At 42.1% G+C, this 16,600-nt stretch overlaps 1 protein-coding gene and 1 long non-coding RNA gene across 8 annotated transcripts in view; one reads left to right on the top strand and one right to left on the bottom strand.

The window, feature by feature from the left end:
• Positions 1-16,600, bottom strand: part of MRVI1 (murine retrovirus integration site 1 homolog) — a 119,246-nt gene that overhangs the window by 10,430 nt on the left and 92,216 nt on the right. For all 7 annotated transcript variants that reach the window (XM_025355236.1, XM_025355237.1, XM_025355242.1 and 4 more), the window contains 3 exons: positions 10,298-10,347; positions 9,640-9,747; positions 7,686-7,750 (listed from right to left, as the gene is read on the bottom strand). In XM_025355236.1, the coding sequence (XP_025211021.1) occupies positions 7,686-7,750; positions 9,640-9,747; positions 10,298-10,347 (223 nt within the window). The remainder of the gene's footprint in view (positions 1-7,685; positions 7,751-9,639; positions 9,748-10,297; positions 10,348-16,600) is intronic.
• LOC112605611 lies at positions 5,136-16,061 on the top strand. Its single transcript, XR_003115536.1, has 3 exons — positions 5,136-5,274; positions 10,269-10,380; positions 15,820-16,061. It is a non-coding gene; the product is annotated as an uncharacterized LOC112605611 (long non-coding RNA).

The raw sequence follows: 16,600 nt of genomic DNA, 5'->3' as shown, positions 1-16,600 counted from the left end.
TGGGAAAGGGGAAGTCACAGACACAGCAATTCGAGTAGGAAGGAGTGTAGAAGTGTGTGTTGGAGGGAGTGTGCAGCTGAAGTAGGTCAAGGGAGGATGCACATTTGAAGGTAGGTAGAAATGATCTAGTAGAGAGGATGAGAGAAAGGGATGCCCAAAGGAACTCAGTCTTTGCAAAACGAAACAGGGACAGACTTTGGAAAAGTAGAGAATCTCTCCTTGTTTGTAACAAAGGGAAGATGATGATGAAGTTGTTGGGCTGGAGATCTGGTGAAGGAAAGTGAGAGGGCTCCTATGGGAGTGTAGCTTAGGTATTCTCTATAAAGTAGACAGCAAGGTCATCTGCTGAGAGTGAGAGGTAGAGGGGTCTAGGAAGGTCTGTGGAGAGAGGAGAGGTGTAAAAGAGTTATATGAGAAAGAAGAAAAACAGACATGCTAGAACATCATGGTAGGATGTCTGGGTGGTGCTGGGAGATCATTGCGGGTATGAGATCACAAGTTTAAAGGAAGTATCCAGACGGCTATGCTTTCCCTAGAAATCCTGCAGCCCACCTTCGTGTCCTGATTCCCAATGGGAGCAATGTCGTCATGGAGGAGTCCTCCAACAAGGCAACACTGTGAGCGGAGCTTTCTAGCCAGGACTCTGAAAGATCACAGCTGCCACCCTCCCTGACCTCTTAGACAGGGTTTATGAGTGAGCCTTGTATCTTCTCCTCATTCTTGGCATCAGTTTCCCATCTCTTAGTTTTCCTCAGACCTTTTAAAATTTACATTTAGTCAGGCTGGAAACCACAACCCATTGTGAACAAGAAAGATAACGCTCTAAAAATACCAGCTATTCATAACATTTCTCCTTTTGCAAATTACATTATCCACTCCCTTCCATGTGACCTTGGCCTAATGTGCAGTTTCCTATTTATCCAAATCACTAGAGCGAGAGGAGAAAAACATAGCTACAGCCAAGGGCAGGGAAAGTAATTCTTTCATGAAATATATATATATATATATGAAATGAGATACTGGTATTAGACTTTTGATTTATACACAGCTGTCAGCCTTAGAGGTTCCTTAAGGTTAAGCATGCATGAAGGAAGACAGTGTAGTATAGAGGAAAAAAACTTGCCTAAGGCAAACTTGGATTCAAATCCCAGCTCCAAGACATGTAAATTATTTAATCTTCCTGAACTTCAGATTCCTCAACTGTAAAAAGGGGATAGTAATACATACCTGATGGTGGGGGCGTAAGAATTAATGAAGAAATGTAAATAAACTTTCTGGAATATGTTTATTTACATACTCAAAAAATTATTATATCTGCTATTATTATTGTTATATAGGAAATGTATTGGTTCATTTTGGGAGCAATCTGAGCTACCTCCAAATATGACTCATAAAAAATCCAGGCAATTATTTATATCATCAAGGAAGAATTTGTTATATATTACTGAGACACGTCAGAGTCAGAGGAACCCTAAATGTGAACCAATTTAAGGTATGGTAAAATTAAAATTACATTTTCATAAAATGGCTTTAGGAAATTTCTCAGGTGCACATGTATTGCATGTCATCACACACTATGCACCTTAGAATTTTGCAGAAGAGTGACCGTAAACAAAGCTCTCATTGTCCTTGGGTCATTGATCTCTAGAGAAGAAAACTTTTCCTTAGCAGGGCCAGGAAGCCCATTTCCTTGACCCTTTTACATGCAGATCTTCTGTCCATTTCAGCTCCCCTATAGGGCTCTCATATATATCCTCTCACTTGATCTTTCCAATGATGAGAAGAGCTAAAAATTAACTTATATGTATCAGACTGTGGTCTAACATCTCACTTATGGCTCACCAATGACCCAAGAAGGTTTTACTGTTCTCTGTTTGACAGATGAGGAAACCAAGGCTCAGAAAAATTAGGCTGAGGCATGAGGATCGCATTTCAAGTGATTTCATATCTGTCATATGATCTTGGGACCAGCCCAAGATCATACAACCAGTGTGTGGTAGAACTCAAATTTTACCCTGTGCAGTCTGATATGCACCCATTCTTCTGACTACACTATCTGTCACCTAGGTGGGGTATTATCCCATTTCACAGATAAGAAACCCGAGCTCACGTTGACTAAGTGACTTGCCTAAATTCACGTTATTGGTGCTGGGACTCTCATCTTGGTCTTCTACCTTTGTGTCAAGATGGACTTTCTAGCCCCCATGAACCCCTGCCTTTCTTTCAATAGAAGTCTCTTCCTTTCACTCTGGTGAGTGAAGCCCTTCCTGCCCTCAGACTGGACTGTGGCTTCTATGCTGTCCCTCTTTTCAAGGCTGCTTGTCTAGAGTGTAAGTGGTTGGGAGGGCCTTTGTTTAATGTGTGTGTGGGGGTTAGGGGGGAATGGAGGGGTTGTGGGTAGGGTGGGAAGTGGGGAAAACACAATATGTAAAATGTTTGCTGTCCTCTCCTGACCTCTGAACTGAGCTTGTAGTTTTTTAAATATCTTATCTAACTATCTGGAAGTTTCTCCCTAAGCATCTTTAAGACTAAGCTCAAATGTCTTCTCTGTGAAACCTTTGCGGGTGTTCTCCCCTCTCCCACACCCTCTGGTTAAAGTTGATCTCTCCTTTTTTTTTTTTCTTGAGACAGGGTCTCGCTCTGTCACTCAGGCTGGAGTACAGTGGCATGATCTTGGCTCACTGCAACCTCCACCTCCCAGGTTCAAGTGATTCTCCTGCCTCAGCCTCCCAAGTAGCTGAGATTACAGGAGTGCACCATCACGCCTGGCTAATATTTGTATTTTTAGTAGAAATGGGGTTTCACCATGTTGGCCAGGCTGGTCTCGAACTCCTGGCCTCAAGTGATCCACCTGCCTTGGCCTCCCAAAGTGCTGGGGTTACAAGTGTGAGCCACCGCACCTGGCCCTCTCTCTCCCTTTATTCTGCAACCACACCTCTATGACAGCGTGACTCACAGGGAGGGCATTGATGTTTCAGATACCTGCATATGACTGTAATCATAGGAAGGAGGACGGTGTTTGGGTCAGAATAGTGCCTAGCACACAGTGGATACCTTTAAGTGCCTGTCAAGTTGCATCGGTTTCACTATGACTTATCCAGTCCCCACCTAGGAATGCTGTAAAAGGCACAAGTCCTCTCTGTAAATGGTTATTTCCTGAGAACCCAGTGTTTGGGTTGGGCTAAAGAAATCTGTAATCATGGCTGTAAACTGGAGCTGAGCACAGCCTGTGCCTACCCTAGGGATTTCTGGCCCAAAGGCTCATGGATCTTGGCATCTGTTCCCTGCCTGAAATCCTATGTGCTTTCTTTCTGAGATGATTCATGGAAATGAGGCTCATTGTTCTCACACATGCACCAGGTCAAAAATGTTTGTCATTGTGCTCAGCTCTCAGTAATGTGAAGAACTATTTAGTCAAAATATGTTTTTGGGCAGGCAGGTATACCAGATTCAACTTTTCCCATGTGGAAAACAATATTTGAAAGTGACTACTATCCTTTGTGATGGGCATATCTTCTTGGGCTCAGCAATGTTTCCAAGTCACCCCCACTGACATGGTTCCCTCTGACAAGCCCAGCCCAGGGAACCCAAGCTTCCTTACTCCCCGTTACTCAGTCCTAGATACCTGGGGTCCTCCACAAGTTTATTGGGCTGGGGGAGGGGGCGGAATTCACTCCAAAATACCACCAGCAAAGGGGAGTTGCTGACTGTACACATTTAGCGTCCTACGAAATCTTTAAGGAATTTACCCTGGGTGCTTCAAGAGTATAGAAACATGGCTAGTTTTAGACAGTTAAAATTGCTCTGTGATACATTAACATAATAACCCCTTTCTGACACTAATGCTGTGCATCACCTACATCCTGGTTTTGCTGATCCCTCTGTGAATGGTTCCATGCATACCCTGTCTCTCACCCCAACTCTGCTCTCCATTCCATGCCCAGTTGGTCACCAGGCTCTTTCAAAAATAGCTCTTAAATTCATCCTCTTCTCTATGGTCACACTGAACTTCGTTTTATCCTTCCAGTTGGGCAGTCTATTAAAAGGGTAAGGGCATGTGCTCTGCTATATACCAGCTTTGTAACCTCAGGCAAGTGACGATTTCTCTGAGCTTCAGTTTCCTCATCTATAAAACAAAGATATTAATAGTATACCTACCTCATGGGATTACTGTGAGGATTAACTGAGATTCTTAATACAAAGCACTTAGTAAAGCACTTGGCATAAAACGAGGTGTAGTAAATAGTTAGCAGTAATTGCCATTGTCAACAGTGCAGTAAACAGTCAACAGTAATTACCATTGTCATCGGTTATCATTGTCATCCTTATCATTATCATCATTCCTTGAATACTCCATACTTTGTCACATGGACAAAGCCTAGAATGTTGTTAACCTCCTGGTCACCTAGTTAATTATGTACACTTTAGATTTTACTTTAAAAGTAAGTTCCTAGAGGAAAACTTTGTGGTTTTTTTTTTGTCTTTTTTTTTGAGACAGGGTCTTGTTCTGTCGCTCAGGCTACAGGCTGCAGTGCAGTGGTGCAATCTCAGTTTGCTGAAACTTCTGCCTCCTGGGGTCAAGCCATCCTCCCACATCAGCCTCCTGAGTAGCTGGGACTACAGGGGCATGCCACCATGCCTGGGTAATTTCTATATTTTTTGTAGAGATGGGGTTTCATTATATTGCCCAGGCTAGTCTCAAACTCTTGAGCTCAAGTGATTCACTTGCCTTGGCCTCCCAAAGTGCCGGAATTACAGGCGTGAGCCACTGCCCAGCCAAGGGGAATCATTTCCTAAACTCCCTCTTCCCCCTACTTCCCCACTTCCCCCAACCTTACACCAAAATAGGGTTAGGTGCTCATTTTCTGCTGCGTCCTTCCCTAGCAACCTACACTTCCTTACGATCCCACCCATCATGTTGTATTAGAATAGGCTGCTTCCCATCTGTCTTTCCCGCTAGACTGTGAGCTCCCTGAGTACATACTATGTGCCTGGCCCTTGGTGATTAATTGTTAAAGGAATGAAAGAACAAAAGACTACAATTACATAGCTATTTCTACTTGCAGAACTGCTCTTGGGCTTTGTTTTCTCTTCAAGACTAATTTTAAATATCACTCTCCACCCATATGTTTAAGTCTACAGGTTTCTAGGCCCTTGTTGAGTGAAGAGCAGTTCATTACTAAATGACCTCCAAGAACAAGGCTCAGCATTCTCTGAAATCTCACCGAGCAGTGTAATCAGCTCTCAAGTATTTTCCTGTCAACTAGCCACAGGGTATTTGACCTTCTTATCCTTTGCTTAGCCAGCACCCTTCCTGCTTCGTCACTGTATGCTTAGGAAAGGTGAAATCATTTTAATACAAAGCTGAATACAACAATCTCTGAAGCAATGTATACTAAACTATAACACATTATTTTTCACAATATGGCTAGGGCAGCTAGAATTGACTAAGTATTTGTGTATAGGACAGAAGATAAGAATTCACTTTTACTCATATATTGTCTGATTGTTAGTCCATTGGGAATCAAGTAAATGTTTCCAGTTTTTATTTATTTGTATTTTTAGTAGAGACAGGGTTTCACCATCTTGGCCAGGCTGGTCTTGAACTCCTGACCTTGTGATCCACCTGCCTTGGCCTCTCAAAGTGCTGGGATTACAGGTGTGAGCCACCATGCCTGGCCATGTTTCCAGTTTTAAATGGAAATCACTTAACATCTTCGAGAAATCCAGAAGGGGAAGCTGTTGTTCATCCTGAACCCCTCTTAATCTGAAGATGCTCTCCCCTCTTTGCAACCATTCTTACATGGGTATATTCCCAACTGGAGAGTCAACCCCAGTGTGCTTGACTTGCCTTAATCCCCACTCTGTCCCTATCTCTTCAGGTTCTATAAACCCCTGGAAAGGTGATGGCACTATTGACCATTACCCATTGACGCTCCTAATTTGGGGCTGCTGCTTATTGTCTCCAATTTTGTACCTCAGTTTCCCTTACCAAGGATAATTCATGTTTTCATGATCCCCACTGCCTTGGACAGAAGTGCTCAAATGGCTTGGCATAAGTTCTACAGAGTTCAGGCCCTGCTCTGTCATGATTAGAGTCTGTTGAAGAGATCTTCTGCCTTGAGTGGCTCTGCAGGCCTAGAGTTGGGAATGGGGCTAGAGTTGAGGGTTCTCTGAAGTAGGGATTCATGCACCCAAAGGGAAGGTTGGCAAGGAGAATTTTAGTGGGTTTCTCAGTCAGAGCATCAGGTGACCATTTCTGGAGAGATTCTATGACTCTAGGGTGAGGATGAGGCCCTATGACTCTAGGGACTTGGTAAGTTTCTGTAAACTCGGTCACTTCCACATGGTCCACATGGTGGTGGTTGTGTCACCTCTTGACAATTTCCCTGTAGGGATCAAGAAAAGACAGAGAGAGAGACCCCAAGAGACCCTCTATAACACGAAGGACCTGTGAGCTTATGGGGGTGAGGTGGTAAAGAGAAGAAATGCTGGGCAAACTTCAAGACTAACAGGGGACAAATCACTGGGTGATAAGCTGGTGGCTGCACATAATGAGAGATGTAGGAAACAGGCTGGGTCTGGAGGTGGGAGCCTGTCTGTATTGAAAAGGGTCCCAACATACACTTTCCCTGCCAGATAGCAAAACTTTTCTGACAGCAAAGAAAAACGAAGGACTAAAGCTGTCTTGAGGCAAGAAAGAAGGAAGAGTAAGGTATATGTTCTACCAAGTGAGAAAAGACACAAGGGGAAAATTCCGAGAGGCAGCAGGTGTGATCCAGATGTTTCTCAGCAAACAAATGAAAAAATTTGAAAAGTAAGCTATGAAGTCCTCTGAGTGCATAGAAACAGCCTGCCTTCCTCTGGCTGAGGATGAAAAGATCTGCACATTGCACAGATGCCTAGAAAATCACAGACACTGCTGGCTGCCAATCCAATATGCATTTTCCTTCCTCGTTCCCAACAGCAACATGATTCTGTTCAGGAATTTACTCTTCTTCATGGAGTCATTTTGCTTTTTGGGAAGCTGACCCTCTCACCAACCCCAGGGAATAGTGTAAATCCCATGATGACAATCCCATTCCCAAAGGGATTCTTTTAGAAAGGGACCTCCTTCCAGATTTGTCAATGAGATAATAGGGAAGACTGGCGAAAGGTTTCTGGGTTTATTCCTAAGAAAGGAACATGGCAAGAAACAGGCCCTTTCTTCCTCTAGGTATTGTCTTGTCTGGAGGGGATGCCAGGAACTACCAGCCGTTTGCCACAATCCTGATGATGAAGTTAACATACAACGTGGCCAGAGGCAAGGAAGTTGTAGGCATGCTGAGCTAGAGCCCTGCTGTGCCGTACCAGAAGCAGCTCTACCTCTGGACTTACTAAGTCCCATTGAGTTGGGGCTTTCTTTTGTCTGTAGCCCAAAGAATCCCAACTGGCAGAGAAGGCTCCAGTCTTCTCTGGGCTCTCTCAGATTGGGTACACTTGGCCTCAGTCAGGGCATCTTCCCGGTTCAAGAATCTTGCAAGCGGATTCTGAAATCTTTGTGGGTCTCAGACTCTCATTCATTTCCCTTAAAACTTAATTTGCTTTCCCCTGCATTTTGGGGATGAAAATGGGAGGAAGGAAAGTAAAATGGGGAAATTTTCCTGAGAGATCCCTGAAGCAAAGAGGAAAATCAACAAACTTACTTTTCCAAAAGTGCAGGCAGTGCTGAAGTGACAGGTAGGCTGCCTTTCCCATTGGGTGATTCCGACTGAATGAAAAAGAGAAGACAGAGAACTGAGGATGTGCTATGCAAGGAAGAAGCCAGAGCTGCTGGGTTTCTGATGATGGGAGGGGGGCTGCTGCTTCTCCTCTTTCCTCCATGCCCCCACTTTCCAATCTTCATCTGAGCCCAGACCTCGGCCCTTTCCCTCGGGCCTTCCCTGTCCTCCTTTCCTCAGCATTCCTTTCCTCTACGGCACATGCAGCTTGCTCCTTTTCCTTCGCCTCTGCTAAGTTTCCTTAAGCAAAGAGGAGAGTTTACATCTTGAGGCTCCATTCTGGAGAGAAGCCATCAGTTTTTCTCTGTCCTGTTTACTGACTGTGACTGAACACCAGTGGGCCTCCTACAAGTGCAGGTCCCAGGCTCCCTGTGATAGATTCACACAAGCCCATCACTGTCCCGAGAGACACAGCTCCAGGTACAATTCTCAAGAGATGCCAGTACTATTGAAAGCTCAAACAATCAGAAATTTCATTACAATATGTTCCCCAGGATTTCTACGTTGTGTTGTTGCAATGGATTTGGTTTAAGTAATGGTTCTCAATGTTGGCTGCACATTAGAATCACCTGGGGGAAGTTTTAAAAAAGTATTGATCCACTCCAGAATCTTGGTGTGGGGCCTGGGGGAAGAATGTTTTAAAAGTACCCTGTGTGGTTTTTAATCTACGGCCCTGATTGCCAGCCCCTAGTCTAAAGGAACATATATTTGGAAAATAAATTTATGCTTTTAGGCAAAGTATGGGAAATAGAACTGTTAAAACACACTAACCAGTCTTCTCCAATATCCTTAAACATTTTTTTCAGGTTATTCTATTTTAGTGGGTAATTTGGGAGTTTAGGTTGATTTCATACATGATTGAAATGCTTGAGGCAGGAAACAGTGAGTACCACCCATTGGTATTACATAGGGCTTGAATTTCCAATTGCTTACACAATCAGATTGTTTCCTTATACGGTAGTGCTAGTCATAGGCAGGGGATAGAGAAACCACTGAAGAAAGAATTAGAGAGAATTAACCAGATGCACAAAGGCCTGGGATACAGAAAATATTTTGTTATATCCAAACTGTCTTTGCCTAAAAGAAATGGAAATGTATTTTTCCTGATTATTACTAATACATTCGTATTATAGAAATATAAAAAGGCATCAGGAAGAAAATAGAAATGAACTATTTTACCATTGCCTAGAGATAACCATTGTTAGCTGTTTCACGTATCTTCTACCAGAAATTTCTGTCTACGCACAGAAACACACTCTTTTAAATAGTACAAAACAGAATTATACTGTTTATACACTAGGTTTTGTATATCCTATTTTACTTGCTTTTGATTCATAATAAGTTATGGACGATTCTACAGAAACCCCTTATAGGGATATCCATTTGCTTAACCAGTCTTTTATTAGTGAACACGGAGTTGTTTCCCGCTTTTCATTGTTATGAACAATGCTACAATGAACTGAGGCAGGAGAACAATGGGTTGGTTGAAGAACTCAGGCTCCTGAAACAGAGAACCTAGGGTTCAAAGCTGTTCTACCACCTATCACACATTACAAACTTCAGCTACTTAAGCCCACTGCAGAGTAGAAAAAAAGTTATAACCACCTTGGCGGATTGTGGTGTAAGCACAAAAAGAGTTATCGTTTGCAAAGAATGCTGAGCTGCCAACACCATGCTCAAGGGCAGTAGGACTTCCCAGAGTAGTAGAATACATGCAGCCTGGTCTGTATTGGGTTTTTGAGCCTATCACTCAGCTTCTATTCTGGAAATTTCCTCTCCTTGTTGACCCTGCCCCCATTTGGTCACCCCCCTAGGACTGAGTATGAAGGAAAGGTTATTTTACTATTCCGTGCTGGGAGGCAGGCATCATCATACTTACCAAGGCTGGTAAGGAGGGGATAGGTGATGAACTGGGAGTTTGGCCAGGCAGATTCAGGGCATTAAACTTGGGAACAACGGCAACGCTGACCCTCCGGCGAGGCATATTCTGTGGGGAGAGAAGTGACCAGGCTCATTGTCTTGGAGGTAGCAATAGCCATAATTCAGAAGGGCTTGGGAAAAAAACCTACTCATTTCTAATGCTGAAATGGCATTCACTGGATATTTTGGTTTTGCAGTAGCAATGATGGAATTGGTGCGGAGAGAGTGGCCAAAGTTGACCCAAATTTCCCAAATTGGTGGTGAGTGAACGCTCAATCTGTTCTATTTTAGCTTATGAGATCTTGGAGATACAAAATGGAAATGACCCCACAGTCTCTGGGTAACACCCTGGAGACTGTATTAAAGCTGCCTGTAGCAATATGAAGGCTTATGATCATTTCATGTTGATTCAAGGGATGTATACATAGTTAAGGAAACCACGAGCAAGAAAGGTAAGATGTCAGAGGCTAAACTTGAGACCGTGGGAAGCCGAATAGAAACTCTGTTCAGAGATTCTCTGGCATCCATGGATCCCAGAATGAATGATTGTTTGGGTGACCATGGAAACTTCTGTCATACTCTTTCCAGGAGCCCTGGTATTCCTTGAACATGCATACCTTTCCCAGCGTGAGGGACATGGACCGTGCCGTGCGAGGGACCCCATCTTCTGCAGCAAGAGGGAGCAGAGAAGAGAACACAAGTAAGTTTCAGACTAGGCACCAGCAGGAAACAGAAACTAGGCTATGGTATCCATGAGCCAGAACTGGCCCTCAAGGGATAGCCCAAGGATCTGGGTGTTGGGGACGCTGAGTTTGGCACTTTATCCTTTGAGATGGGGCTGCAGAGTGGGGGTTTTTTTTGGATAAAACCTTTATCCTAACTCCGCTTCTCACTATAGGAAGCCCCAGTCTTGGACCTCTGATCTTTATCTGACCCCACTAAACACACTCTGCATAACACCCTAGATAGTGTATGACAACTACTCAGCAATACCAAGACTTATTGGGTTATTTCATGCTCGTTCAAGGATGTACAGTCAGAGAAACTATGAGCAAGGAAGGTGTGGTGCCAGTAAATAATGAAAACTTGCTGACAAAAGTAGTTTCAATATGTTACCTACCAAATGACTCAGAACAAAGGAAGCTACCACCCCAGGATTTTCTTCTCCTTACTGCATACATTAAGTGATATAACTCATGTAATTTGTTTAAACTTCCCACCTGGATAATACTACCACCAGGAAACACCTGAGTACTTTCAGAGAAAGGTATTTGCTAGCTCAATTCAATTTGATTCAGTTTGACCAATATTATTTGGTCAAACTGCATCTCTCTCTCTCTTTCATATCCATGTATTTTTGGTGTGTCTCTTGAAAAGCACATAGCTGTTTTTTTTTTTTTTTCAAAAAAAAAATTTTTTTGAGACTGTCTCACTCTGTCACGAAGGCTGGAGTACAGTGGCACGATCTTGGCTCACTCAACCTTTGGCTCCTGGGTTCATATGATTCTCGTGCCTCAGCCTCCCGAGTAGCTGGGATTACAGATGTGTGCCACTATGTCTGGCTAATTTTTGTATTTTTAGTAGAAACAGCATTTCACCATGTTGGCCAGGCTGGTCTCCAACTCCTGAGCTTAAAGTATCTGTCTGCCTTGGCTGCCCAAAGTGCTGGAATTACAGCCATAAGCCACCACGCCTGGCCTGTTTTTTTCATAATCTAATCTAAGATTCTCTATTAACCAATAGATTTATACTAGTTATAGTTCTTGTGATTAATATATTTGTATTTATTTCTACCACGTAATTCTATGTTTTCTATTTGTTTTATTCATTTTTTCCACCCCTCCTCCCACCCTACACATTTGTTTGGAACTTATACATTCTATTTTTAACCTTCAGCATGTCCTCTTAACTTTTGAACATATTGACTTTAAATTTAAAATTAAACAAGATCTCTATTCTTTTTTTGAATAAATCTTAAAATAATAACCCTCCCTCTTAATTATATTGCTTTCCAGTATTTTTATTTCACCTTGCTTTTGTATTCCTAAATTATTCATTATGTTTGTTGGTTTCTACAGAGAGTGCTTATTTAGATTTACCTACATGTTTACAAATGTCTTTGTTGACTATTCCTTCTTGTATCCTACTTGTTTCTTTTGAGCTCAATTTTTTTTTAACTTTTATTTTAGGTTCAGGGTACATGTGCAGGTGCATTACATAAACTTGTCATGAGGATTTGTTATACAGATTATTTCATCACCCAGGTACTAAGCCTAGTAGACAGTATTTATTTTTTCCGTTCCTCTCCCTTCTCCTACTTTCTACCCTCAAGTAGGCCCTGGTACCTGTTGTTCCCCTGTTTGTGGCCATATGGACTCAATGTTTAGCTCCCACTTCTTAGTGAGAACATGCAGTATTTGGTTTTCTGTTCCTGTGTTAGTTTGCAAAAGATAAAGGCCTCCAGCTCCACCCATGTTCCTGCAAAAGAGGTGATCTCATTCTTTTTTATGGCTGCATAGTATTCCATGGTGTATATCTACCATATTTTCTTTATCCAGTCTGTCATTGATGGGCATTTAGGTTGATTCCATGTCTTTTCTATTGTGAAAAGTGCTGCAATGAACATTTGTGAGCATGTGTTTGAGTTCAATTTCAATCTTCCTTAGGTACATCCTCTAGTTGTTGTTTCAGCAAGGGTCTGTGAGAGGTAAACTTTCTCAATTGTCTCCAAATGGTCTTTACCAAGCCCTCAATCCTGCATGGTATCTTAGCCATTTGTGTTATCTCTAGGTTGACCGTTATTTTCTCGTAGTTCTTTTAAGAGATTATTCCATTGCCTTCTTCTACTATTGCCATTGAGAATTGTCATTCCTTTGTAAATAATCTTCTCTCTTTGATGACTTTTAAGATCTTCCCTTTGTCTTTACTGTTCTATAGTTTCTCTTTGGTGTGTTTTTATTTTTCCTGCTTGGAATTCACTGTATTTTCTGAATCCAATGATTGATGACTTTCCTTAGTTCTGGAAAATCCTCAGCCATTCTTTCTTGGAATATTTTCTCTTGTTGTCTTTCCCCTTTAAGGATGGCCTAATAAATGTATTTGGGACTTTCTCATTCTACATTCTATATCCCATATCTCAATGCTTCTTTCATAATTTTAATCAATTTATTTCTCTGAACTGTACATTGGGTAACTTCCTCAAACCTATCTTCAAGTTAACTAATTTTTCTTCAGCTGTGCCCAATTTGATTTAAATGTTATAATCAATCAGGCTAAGCTAGGTTATACTAGTTTAACAGCATAGTAATAATAAGCAACTCCAAAGTATTAGTGGCTGATAACAAGGAAGATGTGATTTGCTTATGCTACACGCTCATTTACTTCTGAGTCTGTAGCAGGCTTGGTTTAGTGTTTCCTCATTCTGGACTCAGCCTAATATTGGCCTTCTAGTATTCTGGAGCAATGATGGTTATCACGTTAGGAGGAAGAAACATGGCAGATTGCATACTAGTTCTTGAAGGCCTAGGTTCAGATGTGACACGTCCTTCTACTCACATTTCATTCACCAAAGCAAGTCCCATGGCCTTGCCTTGTGACTTTAAGGGGATGGGAAAATGTGCCCAGAAGGAGATCTGGAATAACGAAGAATAGCCTCAAATATAGTAACTAACACACCTAAGCTCTTGAGTTTTTAATTTCCGTGACTTTATTCCTCACTTTGAGAAGTTCTATTTTATTCTTCTTTGATAACTGTTTTCTTTTACTCTGTTTTTGATCCATTCTTTTATGTCTCCAATGATTTTTAAGTTAGAGACAGGGTCTCACTCTGTCATCCAGGATGAAGTGCAGTGGCACGATCACAGCTTACTGCAGCCTTGACTTCCTGGGCTCAAGCGATCCTCCCACCTTAGCCTCCTGAGAAGCTAGAACTATAGGTGCCCACCACCACATCCAACTAATTGTTTTTTATTTTTATTTTTTGGAGAGACAGGGTCTCACTTTGTTGCCCAGGCTGGTCTCAACCTCCTGGCCTCAAGCAATCCTTTCACCTTGGTCTCCCAAAGTGTTGGGATTATAGACATAAGCCACTGTACCCAGCTACCCCTAATAATTTTAAGCTTATCTTTAAAAAAATTATCAGATCATTTTATTTTCCGAGGTTCTTCGGATATGATCCTATTCTTTGGGGTACCTGATGATTTTTGTTCATGACGAATTGTTTTCTTGCGTATTTTATAATTTTAGGTTGTGAAGTCATCTTCAGTGAGGTTTTATTAGAGGAATCCTGTGTGTCTGGGTGCAGCGTCTGTCTCTCCAGAGTGCTTTTCTACTTATTTCTAACATGTCTTAGAGGCACCATCTTGCTGTTCTTTTCAAATCCTCTGCATATTGCATCATCACTGCTATCACTTTGTGAGTATGTACTTTTCCTATGAGGAAGGAGAAAGTGTTTTTTCCTACTAGAGCCCAGGGTGAAACAAATTTCCTTGTTTCTCTGCTGGTTGGTGATTATTATTTTTCCTTATCCAAATTCCATCTGAGGATCTAGTCCTTGGACAGCCTTAACTTTCTGTGGGAATCTGTGTCAACTCTCTACCATAGGTGTTCCAGGCCTTGTCTCAGATCACAGGCAAGTGTAAAAGCTCAGCTCCCAGATAACTGAGGCTGCCACTTGTCCCCAAGGAAGCTGCAGGGTCAGCTTGGTTTCAGTTCTCTTTTCTTTTCTCGTATCTGGATATTTCAATTTCTTTTCTTGTGGATTCAGCTATTTAGACATAGGTTTGCTTTATTTTGTCCAGCAGAAATTTCTAAGTGCTTGTGGTCAAAAGATTCTCAAGTTTTCCAGTCAGCCAAAACAGCAGAACCAGAAAATATTCTTTACATGTGAAGAGTTCATATACATTAGTAAACTGACAAGCTTACAAGTGGACAAAGATCATAAATACAGAATTTTTAAAAGTAGAAATACAGATGTTCCATAAACATTTGGAAAGGCTGAGAAATACAATTAAACCAGTAAGATAAGACACAATTTTGGCCCATCAAAGTCATGGATACTTACAAAAAGAAAGAACAAGAATGGTGTCAATGGCACAGTGAATTGAGTATTGTAACCCATTCAGTGAAAACATAAATGGGTTATTTGAAAATAATTTGCTTTAAGAGCCTTACAAAATTTCTTTCCCCTGAGCTAGTATTTATACTTCTAGAAATCTACATTAAGGAAATAATCCAAAATGCAGACAATTGGTAAATTTCATATTCAGAAAGAAACATATTATTTTTTAAAAATGTATATCACCTTCCTTGAAATCAGGGATATTTTATTGACTGCAGTCTTCAAAACCCCAGGCATAGACAAAGATTGCAGAGGTTGTATAAAAGGCTTAAGACACAAACACTATTAGGGAACAGTCATAGAGTGTCTTATGGAAACACCTGCTGAGTGGTTACGGCCCCTCTGCCTAGCCCAAGCTGAGGTGTAGCTTGGAAGAACAACTGGAGTGGAAACAAATATTGGAAAAACATGTACAGCTATCGTTGACCTTTGCTATGGTAAGCGTTTTATCATCCTCCTAGACTGAATATGGGACTCTGTCGTGTGTTCTGCTTGGAAGTCTGCTTTCTTCTGTCATAGCACTGGCTACACTGCCTTGACTTCCCAAAGGTTGGGAGCTCCTTTGGGTCTGTGACTGTGTGCCCTTTACCTCTATATTCCAGTATTATATAGGGCAAGCCAAAGGTACTTAGTAAATGTCTGTAGAATGAATGAATGAGACATGGGTAACTGCTCATCCATAAATCTTAGATAAGGTAGTTTGCAGGAGGCCTTGTGCAGCAATAAATGTAGGAGCCCATGGCATTAGGATTCCTTTGGCGGCAGCTTCCCCAGCTTGCAACATGGATGGAAAATGGTTTGTTAGAAGCCCAGGTGCATATGGGTCAGGAGCCTTGCTGACAGATCCAAAGCAGACAGTCTGGAGCATGTGTGCATGCTGCCTTTGGACTCTGGGACGTGTCACTGATATTCTCCAGGAAACTTGTGAAACCTCCTGTTTATAAAGGTTTCTCCATCTGTTATACTTTCTGTACTTTCCCTTCTGCAGCTCTTGGTAACACGGATGTTTGCATTCCACAGGGATTCCTGTTGCTAAAAGGTCTGTTTTCTCCTGCTGGCCACCCTCATCAGCCAGAGTCCAAACCCTGACAGTGCCCACAGAGAGATCTGGTCCAAGGCACCAACCTCTTCCTGCTGGACTGAGAAAGAGTCTCCGACTGTGTCTCTCTTTACCTCAGCTTTTGCACACCTCCAATATATTGTCCACTGAAGTCAGAATAATCTAAAAATAAAGCCTGATTACATCATGAGGTATAAACTTACCATTAACTCCCCATTGCCTAGAGGTTTAAATTGCTAGCATGGCCTGGCATGTGGCCCTGGTCTACCAAGTCTCACTTTCAACCTGTCACTACCACACCCCGACACTGCCACTACGGAAAACTGTTTGTTTCATCTTCTTTTCACCCCCAATCTCCACACCTTTGTCCATGCTGGTTTCTCCAGCTGGGATGTATCTTCCTCTACTGACTGGAGAACTCCTATTTTTACTTTAAAACACCAAGATACCATCCCTCTTTGAAGCCTTCCTTGTCTCCCTTCAAGCAGAATCAGGTGGGCCCTCCTCTGTGCTCCTATGGCAATTCATATAGAACTTCTAAACAAGAATATTTCTTTGAAACGTTTGTCTTATCCATGAGTCTACTGTTTTTCTCCGTAACATCTTCAGCCAGACTCTCACTCCACCCTAGCTGCCCAGGTTTCACCCCTCACCTGGACTGTTGCAAGAACATCTTCATGGAGTTTTCTGTCCCTGGTTTGTCCCAGTAATGTAATTGCCACACCATAGTTCAAGGGAATC

This window comes from Theropithecus gelada, chromosome 14, assembly GCF_003255815.1.
Source record: "Theropithecus gelada isolate Dixy chromosome 14, Tgel_1.0, whole genome shotgun sequence".
In the NCBI taxonomy this organism is placed as follows: Eukaryota; Metazoa; Chordata; class Mammalia; order Primates; family Cercopithecidae; genus Theropithecus; species Theropithecus gelada.
The sequence above is the reverse complement of the archived record's forward strand: the minus strand, read 5'-3'. Positions and strand labels throughout refer to the sequence as shown.